At 34.7% G+C, this 15,970-nt stretch overlaps 2 protein-coding genes across 5 annotated transcripts; both read left to right on the top strand.

Moving 5' to 3' along the window:
* The first annotated feature begins 9,015 nt into the window (after positions 1-9,015).
* Positions 9,016-13,212, top strand: LOC130933121 (uncharacterized). Of its 3 annotated transcripts, none has more exons than XM_057862639.1 (4): positions 9,016-9,256; positions 11,675-11,837; positions 11,933-12,847; positions 12,936-13,212. In XM_057862639.1, exons 2-4 carry the CDS (start codon positions 11,677-11,679, stop codon positions 13,036-13,038), a joined length of 1,179 nt encoding a protein of 392 aa, XP_057718622.1. In that variant the 5' UTR covers positions 9,016-9,256; positions 11,675-11,676; the 3' UTR covers positions 13,039-13,212. The 3 variants fall into 3 exon arrangements, with proteins under 3 accessions (XP_057718622.1, XP_057718621.1, XP_057718620.1); XM_057862638.1 differs by having other exon boundaries at positions 11,667-11,837; XM_057862637.1 differs by lacking the exon at positions 9,016-9,256 and adding an exon at positions 9,308-10,323.
* A 410-nt stretch (positions 13,213-13,622) lies between these two features.
* LOC130935199 (RING-H2 finger protein ATL51-like) lies at positions 13,623-15,658 on the top strand. Of its 2 annotated transcripts, none has more exons than XM_057864810.1 (2): positions 13,623-14,714; positions 14,800-15,658. In XM_057864810.1, exons 1-2 carry the CDS (start codon positions 13,953-13,955, stop codon positions 14,818-14,820), a joined length of 783 nt encoding a protein of 260 aa, XP_057720793.1. In that variant the 5' UTR covers positions 13,623-13,952; the 3' UTR covers positions 14,821-15,658. The 2 variants fall into 2 exon arrangements, with proteins under 2 accessions (XP_057720793.1, XP_057720792.1); XM_057864809.1 differs by having other exon boundaries at positions 14,828-15,657.
* The last annotated feature ends 312 nt before the right edge of the window (positions 15,659-15,970 follow it).

Raw genomic sequence — 15,970 nt, 5'->3', positions numbered from 1 at the left:
TTCTGGTTTAATTAGTTGTTTTCTGAGTTAATTTTTTTCGTTGTTCATTGTTGTTAACAGAGCTGGATTATTGTAGTTGTTTTGTTCTGACCTCTAGTTAATTATTATTGATTATTGGTAATTTCCTGAGTTATTTTTGTGTTATTTTTACTAATTCCGAGTTAATTTACTAGTTGTTGGCTTGTTGCCTTGTTGCCAAGTGAAATTAGTTAAACTTAAAAAAACTTGGCTTGTTAGATTGATTCTGATTTCTGAGCTTTGTTTTGTTATACTGATTCTGATTTTTGATGTTGTTGGTTCCGGATTTTTTCTAATTCTTCTAACTCTAAGTTGTTGATGATACTTTGCTGGGAATAAATGTGTCAATATGCAATTGAGATATTTGTGTTCTTCAACTGGATTTATCTCTGATTTGATATTGGAAGAAGAGTTTTCAATGGATGATCTTGTTATGAATGAATGATCTTGTTTTCAATTGAAGATAAGTGTGTGTTCAATTGTTCAAGCCCATTGTTGGTCCAAACCCTGTAACATAACTTTGCTAGGAACAAATGATCTTATTTTCAATGGATGCTGATTGCCTCTGTGGTTTGTTTGTTACAGACAGTACAAAAGGCTCTTCCACAATTTGATGTCCACTCAAAATCTGCTTTTCAGTTTTTATTTTTTATTTTTAATGCTAAATATAATATTCTAGATTCTGAATTTCTGAATGTTACACCAAATTTTGTAATATGGATTATCTTTATGATGGGAACAATGGAATACTTAATGATGATTATGATTATTAATGAGTAGTGTCTTTATTTAGTTGAAAACCTGTTTAATTTTTTAATGCTATATTCAATTTTTGATTGTATATTGAATTTTTTTTAATTTTACCGTATATTTAATTAAATCGATTGGATCCCGATTGGACCATTGAACCAGCTACTTGACCGGTTCAATGACCGGTTCGGTTCTCGCAACCTTGAAAAAATATGAAACAAAAAAAAAGGGACGAAGCAAAATCAAAAAGCAAGATGTCTAAATGAAGCATTTTTTATGGTATGCACACATAAACTCTATTATTACGGATAATTTAAGGTTTGAGTTGAACAAAAATTTGTTTTCATTTTTTCTACTTTAGTTTCTTTTCATAATTTTAGAAACAAGAAGTAACAAAATAATATTATTTTCTTAATAAGTAAGAGAAAATCGTCATTGTTTTATTTTGCTTTATTTATTTACAAATTTATCACTTATAGTGTTGTACCTTGTACGTGTAATAAAAATCTATTGCATATAACTACTTCAGAACCACTTATTAGAATAGTTTGAAATAATGTTTGTATAGGATGGTTGTTGAAATAATAAACGGAAATGACATTACTTCATTATAAAATATGTGTTTTTAAAATAAATTAAACTAAATATCCATACGGTGCATAGAAATAGAGCAAAATTGCGAAAAGCAACGAAGCAATACATTTCTATTTAAGAAGTCATTTAAGGAAGTTCGAAAGAAGTACATCCACTAACTCTAACAAATAAATACGCACTAACCAAAGTATTACAATCTTTCTAGATTAATTTTAAGAACTGTGCATATTCCAAAACTCCTCGACTGATGCTATAATCTGTGACTTCTTATGGTTGATCCGACTCTGGAGTATATGCACCGCGGTTATCATGCGAATATCGTGATCATCAAGTTACAAATTATTCATTATGAATTAGTACCAAAAAATAGGGATTAAATATTAGAGAGTTGTTTTATAAATGCTCACCTTATTGTTACCATATGGCTTAAATTCATAAGTCATATCCATCCACTTCATCACCCAAGTTGCAGAGTTCAAGCTTGAGGAACATTGAGGTATATCTTCTGGTCTTTCAATTTTGTAGTCATGAAATTGTTTATTATACTCTTGAATAGCATCATCCTTGTAAAAGTTCGACGTGACGACTTGCTCCAGTACATGTGCCTGATTTCATTTCACTGGTTAAATAATAAAAACAAAATAAGATCTAATAAGCTTATGTAAATTTTTCCACGGACTTACTAGTGTCTTCATAACACGTTCACGATAGCGAATTCTGTCATCATTAAAATGGGTGTCCAGGTGATAGATTGTTCGCTCGCAAACCGATATTACCATTAGATACCAGTGGTCATCCTCTTGAATAGGAACATATATCTAAACCATAAAAATTTGCCCCTCGGTTATGTATGCTAATAATGGAAAACTATATCCAACAATGAATCTTAAGAAAAAATTCTTACAAATTTTAAATCAGCAGTAGGTTGCATAAATTTATAAATGTAGTCTTCCATCTTCTTCTTTAAATCTTTCTTGTTGAAGACATCCACCTAGTTCATTAATGCAAACCAATATAGTCTTTAGTACATGATAAAGAAGTATAATTCTATATCAGCATTACATTTGTAACTTATGATAAATGAACTTATCTTTTCAGGGGTTATAGAACATACCGCAAATCTCGGTGGAAGTTGCCATGTTGTCTTAAAACTTATATCAGATTGATTATCAGTGCAGTTCGATGCCGCTAATTCAAGAATCTGAATCACAATCCAAATATATTACGAGATTATGCCCAGAACCAAACGTAGATTAACTAATAGATTACTTGTGTACCTTATCAGTAATGGGTCTGTCAGGTATGAAATGTTCAAAGTCTGATCTAGTTGCTCTGATTCTATCTGTTACGACAAGCTCTTCACTGTATCAATTAAAAACCGAAAATCATTAGACTGGCCCTCATTCATCAACAACAAAGATAATATGAAATTAACTTACGATGGATCTAGCGATGCTGAAAATATATATGCACAGGCCTTTATCTGATCTTCCAAAAGACGCATGGTTGGAGTTGGCATAAATTGACACTGCATTGACTACAAATTTTAATACAAAAGTATTAGCAATTCATCACTAAACGTAATAATTAGCCATGCCCATAAGAAACTAGATAATTTAAGTGGTAATTACGTTGGTAATGGAAAAGAAATAAACAGGTCTTCTATAGTCTTTTGTGGGTTGGCTCAGTGCATAAGACGCCTTCGATTTATTGACTGATCTGGGCTCAATCTTTGGCTTTCTAATTCCGCCTGGGTGAGTGAACGGTAATTTTTTCCTCGTCCCCATAATGCTCTTACCCTAAGAAAAAAAAAACAGTTTCAGTATATTCTTATTATCATGTTAAGAATATCAAATAATAAGAGTTATGAAATTTTACTATACATGCATATACCTTTGACATATTTTTCTTTTTTGGTGCGGATCTTATAGTTGGAGATACTGGTTTGTCCATATTGATCTTGATATGGAACGGATCATCGTGGGTGAAAGACATATGATCCAGTACAGTAAGATCATCCTCATCGTCTGATATAGCCGTATGAATATCAATAGCCGAACTCTTAGCCTTCAATCTTGAGATTGGATGTCTGTTTTGTACAGAGAGCTTGGTCGGAGTCTCGGAATCATTGTTCAGACTGAGTTGTGATATCATTGTCTCAATGCGACTTACAGATTCAAGGATTTTATCAATTATTTCGTCCCGAGCCATGTTTACAATTCTCATTGAATGCAAAAAAGAATGGTAAAAAGGTTATAATATATAAAATTATTTTACATAATATATATTAATTACTGTTTGTCACATCAAATTACCTCCATGCTAGAGAGGAAGTTATCCACTTTACTAGACAATTCTTGAACTTTATTTAGATCCTCACTTTGAATAACATCGTCATTAATAACGTGGTCATCCTGTAGAAAATAAAAAAATAAAAGTTCAATCTACTCGTAATACATTATATTAGATATTAAATACCCATTAAGTCTTACCTTTGCACTAGGAATTGTAGTTCCAAGTTGATCACCAAAATCAACTTTGATAAAATCACAGCCCAGTGACATATTCTGTGTGTTACATGCATCATTGGAGACCCCCACTATATCTTCGTTAGAAGGAATATCCATGATTATTATCAACGGAAGAATATATTACGAGTAGACTTGGTTGAAAGGCAAATAGTTAAAATAATTTATCAACGTATACAAAATTAGTCGGACTGAACATATATATATACCCAAAAAAGATAACAAAATTTGAATTCTATCTTTTTAAAATTTTTTAAAACAGCCGAATAATCTTAAAACTGTTTAAGATATCTTATCTTTTAATTAAAAACAAATGCTTTTCAATTTCAACTTAATTTTTATTTTCAATTTAAGAAATTAAATTTGATCAATTTATTTAATTATATCTTATCTATAATTATCTTTAATTAGCTAAATACTCAAATAAAATTCAAAATAATAATAATAATAATAATAATAATAATAATAATAATAATAATAATAATAATAATAATAATAATAATAATAAGGAGGAGATTAGACGCATCAGATTAATAACTAAATAAAACAAGATTTAAAACTGGTAGATAGGCTCACCAATCGATTGAGATAACAAAAGAGGATACTTCAATCGATTGCACTTAGAAAACAATCCATTGAAGCAGTAACTAAATCGATTCCAATCGATTACAACAACAACACAATCGATTGAATGAGAGGTGTGTGTATTATTCAATCGGTTGCATTAAAATCCAATCGATTGAAATAGTATATATAAGAGTTCTCCAATCGATTTCATTGAATATTCAATCGATTGCAGTAAAAAAAATAGATTGAATTAGCAACTGAGGGTACAACAATCGATTTTACTACCAATCCAATCGATTGAAATAACAAGAGAGGATACTTCAATTGATTGCACTTAGAAAACAATTGATTGAAGCAGTAACTAAATCGATTCCAATCGATTACAACAACACAATCGATTGAATGAGAGGTGTGTGTATTATTCAATCGATTGCATTAAAATCCAATCGATTGAAATAGTATATATAAGAGTACTCCAATCGATTTCACTGAATATTCAATCGATTGCAGTAAAAAAAAATAGATTGAATTAGCAATTGAGGGTACAACAATCGATTTTACTACCAAACCAATCGATTGATTTCCATACACACCTGATTGCAAGCATTCTTCAATCAATTTAATACAAGAATTGATTGCAGCTTAAGTTCCCAGATTTACATGCATAGCTAAGATGTTTTTTGGTACTTTAACTTCTTTGTATAATAAGAAAGTTAGATTGCCATAATACATTAAAAACAAAATAAGCTGATCAATAACTTATGCTTCTGTTGCAATAGTAGTAGCATCAAACATACCTAGGACTCTCAAAAGTGAAATGACACAATGAACAATAATACCTGGGACTCTCAAAAGTGAAATGACACATTTCATCATACAGTGAAGATAACACATAGATTTTGTCCTACATTTTTTTTAACTCAACAATATTAACTCCCATTCAATCATCAATGGAGATCATAGGATGATGTGGAGTTCTAGATAACAATTTCTTCATGGTCCAGGCCTTGGGATGATGCCCCTTGGGTTTGTGATGCCCAGATTAGTGCATAGACTATCAATTGCTTCTCCTTGACGATTGATAGCTTCCGTTTGCCTGTCTTGACGCTGCCTCATATCAGCAAATTGCTCCTCCATATATACTCTCATGCTTCGCAATTCATCCATCAAATCTTGCATTGTTGGCGAAGGAGGGGGTGGTGGTGGGGGTGTCTGTGTTTGTGCTTGCACCTGGTCTTGTGGTTGTCCTTGAGCCTGAGGTTGTTGGGCATCCGGATCTCTTCCCATCTGTCTTAGAGTGCTGTCATCAATCTTGGCTGCATTAGTCAAGACAACACTTTTCTCTTCAGTCAAGTCAATTTCAAGCCATTTGAAAATCTTGGTCCAATGGCAAGCATATCCTAAACCAACACTTGATTTTCCTTTCTTCATCTCAAGCATATGATGAACCATAAAATAAGGCCAGTTTATCTCCTTTCTAGTCACCATAGCCCAAAGCACTAAAATATCTTCGTTAAACAAGATTCCATGATTATGTTTTCTTGGAATCAACATGTATGAAAACAAATACATCAATATACGCTGCTCAATCCCCAACCCACTGCAACTTATATTACCTCTAGCATCCATGTGTGGATTCTCATATTGTAAACTCTGCAAACCAACTAATCTGTTGTATTTTCCCCATTCCTCATCTGCCACAATACCTCCAGTAAATTTTGCCCCATGATAACCTAGACTCCATTGTTCAGCTAGTTCTTGCAAAGTAACTCTATAATGCTGTTTCCCTAAATCAAACTCAATCAGCGGCATTACCTCACCCTCTTCATCAGGTTCAGGAACAACATAATTTAAAGTACTATAAACAGCCCTAACCAAGTGCGGGTAATAATCATCCCTAGTTTGTACAAAATCAATTAAGTGCTGTGTTTGCAATGCATTCAACACCAAATTAAAATGTCTATCCTGAAGGAACTCGGTTGTTATGTACCTGGGAGGAATAATTGCCCTGGACTCGAACTTCTCCACATAGTTGTTGAATGCCCTGCGAGATGGCAGCCACCTTGCCATGTAATGGGATGAAGCAATTAGTCTGGCGGGGGCAGAGCTTTCTCCCTCAACCCTGGCTCTTTTGGCGTTCTTAGTTCTGGCCATTATGGGGATACTGGTTTTGTGGGTTTTGTAGGGATTTTGATGAGGGTTGGAATTATGTATGTGGTTGGGAGTGGATGTGGGTGAGAATGGAGAAGAAGAAGACATAAGCTTTCTGGATTTTAGAGAGAGGAGAGAGGTGCAGAAATGGGGTTCGAACGTTTAAAAGGGGGAGTGGGTGTGAATACTGAGGGTTATCTGCTTTAATACATAGCATGTTTCAAATTTCAATCGATTGGATTACATTACCAATCGATTGAATTTGGCAAAAAGTTCAATGTCATCACTTTTTAATCGATTGGATTGCATTACCAATCGAATTAATTTGGAAAAAATTCAAAGTCAACACATTTTAATCGATTGGGTACCATTACCAATCGATTGAAATTGGCAAAATATTCAACTTCATCACCTTCCAATCGATTGGATTACATTACCAATCGATTGAATTTGGCTAAAACTTCAATGTCATCACTTTTCAATCAATTATATTTGGCAAATCCATGTTGTTTTCGTGAACTCAATCGATTGAGTAACAACAACAATCGATTGTTTTGAGGCATTCATTCGATTGGAAAGTATAAACAATCGATTGGTTTAAGCTTTTTACCATTCTACCTTACAACTTTCAATCGATTGTTTTGTGATATAGTGTAAACCAATCGATTGAGTTATCATTCAATCGATTGTTTTGAAAAACCAATCGATTGAATTTCAAGGAAACACGATTTGGAAGCCATGGACGAACGTAACGAGATCAAAGTTAATTTTTTAATCAATTGGAATTATTAGGATGAATGGAGGATATAATTGGTTGTTATTTTTGTATTTGATTGTTAATAAATATAATAGATAATTGATAAAATAATAATTTATAAAATAAAAAACTATTTTTATAATTAAATAAAATATATGGGGTTAATTTGTAATTAAAATTAGTTCAAGAACTATATACAATTGATAAAAAAACTCTAAAAACATGTTTTCTACTTGGACCACTAAGTGGTCCAAAGGTTCCTAAACCACCGAATCCTGAGCCTTGTAACATCCACCCACAAACAAACCTATTCATGATTTATTAAAAAGTCATGGGTCAAAATGTATTTATTTTTATCCTAACAAAAATTTGCAATTAAGCATAATTTATATCAAATTAAATTTAATGATTCTATTTATGAGGATAAAACATATTCTTTTTAATTAAAACAAATAAATACTAACTTTCAATTAGAATCAGATTTTTATAGGATGCTACACTAACTATGAAATCCCTCATCATCACCAAAATAATTCATAATTTGCCATATATATTTTTACCATTAGTTAACCTGCTTTAGTAATAACATTATATTTTAACTTCATTTTTTTGAAAATTTAGAATTTAAAAATTAAAGTTTGAGAGTTAGGATAAATGACAATAATAAAAAGTTGTGAAAAGCCACGTAAAGTTAGAAGTGAAATTCGAATTCACAAATAGCGATTTTTAGATGAGTATAAGGAGATTATGTTCCTTTTTCTTATCAAGAGGTCTTGGGTTCAAGACTCATGTAGTGCAAACTTGATCAAAAAGAGGATATCATGTGTGTATGAGTGTGGTATGTATGAGTGTGTAACCTAAAATTGCGGATTGTCAAATCCATAGACAAAAAAAAGAAGACTATGCTATTTGATAATATTAAAACTTAAAACTTTAAAAGTGATATATATATAGTAAAGTATATTTTTTATTTTTAAAGTTGATTAAAAATTTTTAAAATATTTTTAAATTTTATTTTGTTTTAATTTTGTCTCAAAAATTATCTATTTGTATGAAATATATTCTTGATAGCTAATTTTTTTAAAAAATTATAATTAATTTAGCAATAATTTTACAAAAACAATCTTCAACATAAACAAACTAGAGATAGTTATCATATATTATTGCTTTATTTTTCTTTAATTTTTTAAAAATTTAGTTATCAAAAATATATTTGATGTAAATGAAAGATTTCATAAATAAAATTAAAATAAAATAAAACTTAAAAATATTTTTAAATTTTTTGATAAATTTTATAAATAAAAAATATACTTTATCTTAAAATAAAAGAGTTAATCATAAAAAAATATACTTCAATTATTTTAAAATTAATAAAAATAATTTTAAATTTTATTATCCATAAAAATATTTTAAAATTATTTAAAATATAATAAAAATATTCTCATTATTTTTGTTAATATAAAACTGTATTTATAGAAATGTATTTTTACAATATTTTAAAATTATTTTAACATATTTTTATGGATAATAAAATTCAAAGGCATTTTTGGTGTGACAAAATAATTCGGGTAAAATTATTCCCGGTTGTGAATTGTGCTTGTTAAATAAATTGCTAAAATTTTTCGCGGGTTTCGTCTTCCTTGCCTCTCTGGCTCTCTCACCCTCTCGCTCGGAAGTCTGAACTCTGCGTGGCCTCCGGCATCGCTCAGCCCTCCTCGCCGCCACTGCTTGCCGCATCCCTCACTTAGAACTCCGCCGTCTCAGCCTCGCCTCTCACCGTCGCGCCGTCTCTCCTCTGCCTCTTGCCTCTGCTTCTCGCTGTGCCTCCTTCCCTCGCAGTCACGAGTCTCACCGCGTGGCCCCTACCTCGCCATCCATCTCTAGACTTCAGGTAGGCTGTTGCCGTTACCTCTGTTTGATTGTTTGGCACTTCACCTGAAGTTTTATTGGATTACTTTGAACACAGATTTGGTTATTTAGGTTTAGTTTGTATTTGAGACTATACAGAACCACTAGAAGTAGAAATTAGACACTAATTAGTTTTTTCTAACTCACTATTAGTTGTAACAAAACCCATCTCACTCTCTCTCCTTCCCGGACCTGATCTCAAACCGCCTTCTTCTCCTTCTATCTCATTTCCTCTTCCTCTCACTCTTGTACTGCAATTTATCAGATAATGAGACCAACGTTTCCAATTCAGTTCCATTCTTAGTTCATAATCCAATATGGTATCAGAGGATTTGATTTTTGCTTTGTCACGCTGATCCAATAACATCATTGAAGATGAAGATTTGATTTTTGTTGCCAAGAATCTGCAGAAACTGCAGAAATTAGCTTCGTTCACCGTGAATCACATTTTTTTACTTCTTTCGAACCCACACGACAGAGATTGATGAGAGCACTGCTTAGTTTGTTCAACCAAACAAAGTAGCGACTTCGATCAACGGGATTGAGAAGAAGAAGCGTGATTAAAGTGCACCGTCACCGATTCTGAGCAAAAATGGCAGCAATTACTCACAATCCAAGCCCGGTCGAAGAAGAAATGATCCAGCCGCATTAGCGATATGCAATCCGATGGGCCCGTTTTTCTTGCATCCCAATTCCCAGCGAGAACCCGGGGCAGATGCTCATGTCGACAAGTCTGAATGAGACAAATTACCATTTCTGGTCACAAGCTATGATAATGGCTTTGGAATCCAAGAACAAGATAGGATTGTTGGATGGTTCTGTGGCGGAACCAGCGGCTGGAGACCCAATGCGCCCAATTTGGGAACGTAATAACACCTTCATTAGAAATTGGATTGTTCGATGCCTCAGCATTGAGATTGCACAAAGCGTTCTATTTGTCAAGAAAGCAAGGGATCTATGGATAGAGGCTAGAGCCGAAGCAAAGATTTGCACAAGGAAATCATATGCGTGTTGCTGATCTGAATGAGGAGCTGTATTCTCTTCGACAAGGTACATTGTCCATTACGAATTTCTTTACATAATTGAAGAAGATATGGGGTGAAATTGAGAATTTTAGGCCAATTCATCCATGTGCGTGTAGAAGGCAGTGTGCGCGCAAAGTATATAGGGAGCAAGACTTCATCATGCAATTTTTGAAAGGGCTTAATGATAGATTTTTCTGGAGTTAGATCCCAGATTTTGTTAATGGATCCTCTTCTCCCAATAAATAAACTGTTTGGATTGGTTGTTCAGCAAGAAAGGCAATTATGCAGTGAAGTTAATGAGGAACCAAAGATTATGGCAGCAACAAGCTATGGTCGTGGAAGTACTAACTCTAATCCGAGTTATGGTGCCAACAAGAACTTGAGCAAGAACATGTTCGGTAGGAACCAGCAAAAGATGTGCTCTTTTTGTGGCAAGAATGGCCGCACAGTTGACACATGCTTCAAGAAGCATGGATTTCCTCCTAACCACTAGTTATCTAGGTGTCTAATTTCTACTTCTAGTGGTTCTGTATAGTGTCCAATAGTTTGATTGTTATTTTTTGACGCCAATTTTGCTGATACTGGCGGGGAATGGGTGATTAGAGGTCTCATCCCATACTGGACAAGTGATGCATTTATCTTATAGTAGACCATGGTTTGCTACTACTACTCACCAGCCATGTATTGGTCTCACCTGGAAGTGATAGTGGTACTGTCACTTGTGGATCTTATGAGGGAAAGCCTTAGCAATGAGTCAATCCTCTTGCAAATCACTTGTGTCATGGATGACTTTGCAAATACTCAAGTTTGTTCTTCTTCAAAGCAAACCACCCTTGGATTGTGTTTTGTTTTCTTCTCTTCAGTTGGTAGACTATATAACATTTAGATGAGTTAATAATAATATGGGGATTGATATCTTAATGTACACTTTAAATGAATAACCAAATGGAAAGTCAGCAAGGGCAAGCTCTGGTATTTGAAGAAACAATTTTGGTTTTGGGCTTTTGGCCCCTAAGTCTTCTTAAGTACTTAATTAGCACCATATAATGAAGGCAAACAGCCTTCATCCTAGGCACCTAGCTCGTAGATTATATGCAGTAGCAGTCAATACAGACACAAGTAGTGACCTTAGGTTATTAACTTATTATGAATAGAATGAGTTGTGCAGTAGTACTTATGTTTATTAAAGCTTTGTTGATGAGGTTATTAGGAAGTAGTACAATATTGAGTATCAAATAGTAATCTTGTTCTGAAGTATGCTGCATCTCCTTGACAAATGAATAAGAACATAATCAAATGATAGAACCAAGCATCTTTACTATGTGGAGAAATTTTCAATATTTTTATTTCTGACGTTTCGTACTTTAGAGAGACAGAAATGGAATCACAAGAGACATCTTCAGTAGGAGCAGAAGCACTTCTACATATGTCTCCTGGATCAGCGGTTTCTGTTGCATACCACCCTCTGTTTGGACCACATGATGATCTGATCGTTCTAGAGCTTGATGATAAACTTCTTCCCGATGTTCTGCAGGAAAGGTGTGTATTGAATTCTCAGCTTTTTGTAGCTCTTTCCCTCTTTGTGGTTCTCCTATTTGTGATTTACATTTTCCATGTTTTACATTCTGTTATAGGGTGGTAATAAGAGGACTGCCCGATGAAGACGCAGTTCTTTGTACTCAATCCAAAACATTTGCAATGAAGTTCGTTGGAACTTCAAATTCTGTTTTGCTTATACCTCCTGCAAATCAATATGTTTTTTATCAAAGTCCACAAAATGGTGCAAATAATCACAAGGAGAAAGTTGTTGCACCTGTGATTAAAGTTGTACCTGGTAATATGGAGCTTGTTGAGGTTGCCCCCAGACTTGACAAACTTAAATTGCTCCTCTCGCAGAACCCTTGCAGGCTTGAAGAGTTTGACAGTTCAGAAGTGAATCCAGAAACTAGAGCAGGGTTATATAACTGGAAGGATCTTAAAAACAATATTCAAGCTAGTGACGAGGAACTAAGATCCGGACTGCAGGCACTATCGGCTGTGGAGATTAATAGCTATTGGAGACTAGTAGACGAGAGATACATGAACATGATTCTGGAAATGGTTTTGAGAAATGCAGTGTTGAACGACTGGTCACTGAGTGCTCTTAATGAAGATGAAGTCGTAAGCATGCTGGTTACCGATGGATTTCCTGCAGAACTTGCAAGGCATTGCTTGCACGTATATGGTGAGAAAGTAATTGACGGCACGGATACCTGTGCATGGAAGTTAAACAAGAAGCGGGTCTGCATTCATTTTGCGAGAGAAATCCTGAGAGGGGGCAAGATGAAGCTGGAGAGTTTTATGGATGAGTGGAGGCAGAGGACTCCAGATGAAATGCAGCCAACTTTTGATCTTGTTGAAGGAGAGGTTTTGACCGAGAGAATTGGAGTCGAGTCATGGGTCCGCGGATTCAGCGTCTCTTCGTTGCCATCCACTCCGGCTGAACGATTCTCGATTCTTTTCAAAGAGCGGCCAAAATGGGAATGGAAAGATCTGCAGCCTTATATTAGGTTTGGGTTCTCTCTTATATGTTTAAATTAAAATATATAATCTTTTTTCACATTTGAATTAATTTCTATTTCTTTGGAATACTTTCAGGGATCTGAATGTGCCAGGTCTTACTTCTGAAGGTTTGCTATTGAAATACACTCGAAGAACACAACCATCACCTGAAATAGAACCAATTTTCAGTGCAAGATAGTATTCATATCTTTATTGTGTGGGGACCTTGCTTGCCATCCTCCTCACTTGTCTTACATGGAAAAATTTAGAATTGTCTTGTATCTTTGCTGTTTCCAGGTTATATTCATGCATATTTAGGTAAGATGTGTAAAAATCAATTCTGACATGAAATACATAACGAGTTAGAATGTTATGTTGTGTGCCTTTCCCTCAGCATTTTGGAAAATGGTGGTTAATTCTAAAACTTATATCAGTGTAAATTTTGAGGCGTATTTAAGTGAGAAGTTAATGTGGTATTCTTATGTTAAGATTGGAAGATTGATGAGATAACTGGATTGCTTTGTCGCTTGTTGGATAGTAGATGGTGATTTTTTGTTCTTAAAATATAAGCTGGGTAGTATTAAATATAATTTTGCATTTCTCATATGAAAGCTTTCATTTTGCATAAAAACCTGGAGTATAATATCAGGCAATTATTATGCGTAATATTATGTTAATAAATTATACTTTATCATAATTAAATTCGTGCATGTTGAGAAATTATTGCATTGTCGGTGACCAAATGATGATTAAATATGACTAGTTATGTAAACTTTACCGAAAAAAAATAGCTTTAAAAAGTGGAGAGAGATAAGACCAAGAAGAGAAGGTTAGCGAAGAGAACGGCGATAAGGTGACCACACAATTTCCCACCACCTACTTTCGCTTTGCTTTCCAACTACGCTCCATTCGTTACTCTTTCTCTCTCTCCGATACTCAATCTCCCACTTTTCCTTCTCTTTTCTCTTCCCCTTCATCCCAAGAAAAACATTGAACTCATCTGAGAGTTATGGCTGAAAAATCAAACAGCTCAGAAACATTCGCATCATTTACATAACTAGACTTACAAAAGAAGATTCTAGGCTGACCAGATAGCTTTCAGTTACTGCTTTAATGGGTTCTGTGAGTAACACAAATCCATGGGTGGCTCCAAATTCAGTTTTGAAGGACTGTTCCCAAGGGATTTGCAGCATGTATTGTCCTCAATGGTGCTACATCATGTACTCGCCTCCACCACCGTCAATCGTTCTCGGGGACGGTTCAGATGACGTTGATTCTTCCTCCGGCTTCCAATTCTCTCCCCTTATAGTCGCAGTGATTGGAATCTTGGCAAGTACTTTCATCTTGGTCACTTACTACACCGTCATCTCAAGGTTCTGCAGGAACAGAGGAAGAGTTAACGATCAAGCAAATCATAGCAATGATGATACTGTTAATAACAATGAACCTTCTCAGGTTGCTGCGACTTCCGGCATGGACGAGGCTCAGATCAAATCGATAACCGTCTGTAAGTACATCAAGAACGGTGGGTTGGTTGAGGGAAGTGACTGTTCCGTTTGTTTATCAGAGTTTCAAGAGAATGAGAGTTTGAGATTGTTGCCCAAATGTAACCACGCTTTTCATCTTCCTTGTATTGATACTTGGCTTAAATCACAAGCTAGTTGTCCCTTGTGCCGCTCCAATATTGTTTTCTGTAATAATAACTCCAATCCCAGTCACTCTGACTCGGCATTGACACAGATTCCACATCCACCACCGGCAACTGTCAGTGTCAATTCCTTGGAATATCAGCAGAGGAGTGATGATGTTGTTGCAATAATTGTTCAGAGTTCACAGCATCAGCAAGTTGTGGTTGATTTTGGTAGTCAAGTCCAGGTAAAATGGCCCAACGTTGAAAGTGCTAATAATTTGGATCAAAGAAGATTATCCGTTGCTGACATTTTGAATCAAAATGATGAAGCTGATGTGTAGTTTTGATTGAACTGAAGGAGAACAAAGTGAATCTGTAATGTGTGAATCAAATGGGAAAAAAAAAAAAGGAGCAGTGTGGATGCATCTTTGTTCATCTCAAGGTGAGTGAAATGGAATCTTTTCTTCAAAATTGATGCCATGTTCTGGAATTTTTTGAAACTCGATTAATTAACTTCTGATGTACTACTATCATTGTTGAGAATTTGAGATTATTCATGTACTCAATGAAAATTTAATTTAGCAATTTGTAAGAGTTGACCTTGATAAAGCTATCATATTGTAACCAGGGGTAAGATTCCTTCTTATCTCTTAGTAGTGCGTTCCACGTGTCTGTATTCAAGTAGCTTGCTTAAAGTTGTTTGTCTCGTTGTAGTAATAGATAAGATTCTTTCTTATCTTCCACTACCCAAGAGCCTCTATATAAAGAGGGCTCTCCCGTTGTAAGAAAAACATATTCAAGATAACCATTGTAAGATATTCACCATGAATACTCTCTAAATCTCTCTCTCTCTCTGAAATCTTGAGTCTCCAATATGCTTATCTTTGCTTACTAGTTTCACGTATGCTCTAGGCTTGCCTCATTCTTGAGGACTCTGCCTATCAGAAATGAAACTGATCCGATCCATGAGAAGTTCCAGTATTGGAAAGAAAGAACATATCGGCATCCATGACGATCTTGTCATAAGGTCCCTTGAATCCCCAATTGAGATGAGTTTAGTGGGAAATCGGGATAGAGATGACAAGATGTATTGGTCCCTTGGTATGTTCTTTCAGAAGTACGTCTGGATGCACCCCATGGTATCAGAGCCTAATGAACTAAAGCAAAGAGAAGGTATATTGGAGATAATGGAGAGTAAGAGAGACTTGAAATATTCATGTCAAACCGTGAATCTAGCCAACCTATCTTTCATAATACAGAACTTTCTCTTGATCATTTACTACCATCTGTCCATAAAACACTATCCAACAAGATAGAAAACCTTGTTGAAATCACCCATGTACCAGAAGACTCAAAGATCCCTGCTACTCAACAACCTCTTATAAATCCATACACTTTCTACCACCGGAAAAAGCAGTTTAGTATTCGCCATCTCATAAGAAGGGAATCATCACCTCCTGTTAAGGAAGTGATTCAAACTTCCCGTTTACAACAGTGTGGT

This window comes from Arachis stenosperma, chromosome 6 (genome assembly GCF_014773155.1).
Source record: "Arachis stenosperma cultivar V10309 chromosome 6, arast.V10309.gnm1.PFL2, whole genome shotgun sequence".
Classification (NCBI taxonomy): Eukaryota; Viridiplantae; Streptophyta; class Magnoliopsida; order Fabales; family Fabaceae; genus Arachis; species Arachis stenosperma.
Note: the sequence above shows the minus strand (reverse complement) of the source record. Positions and strands in the feature narration are given on the sequence as shown.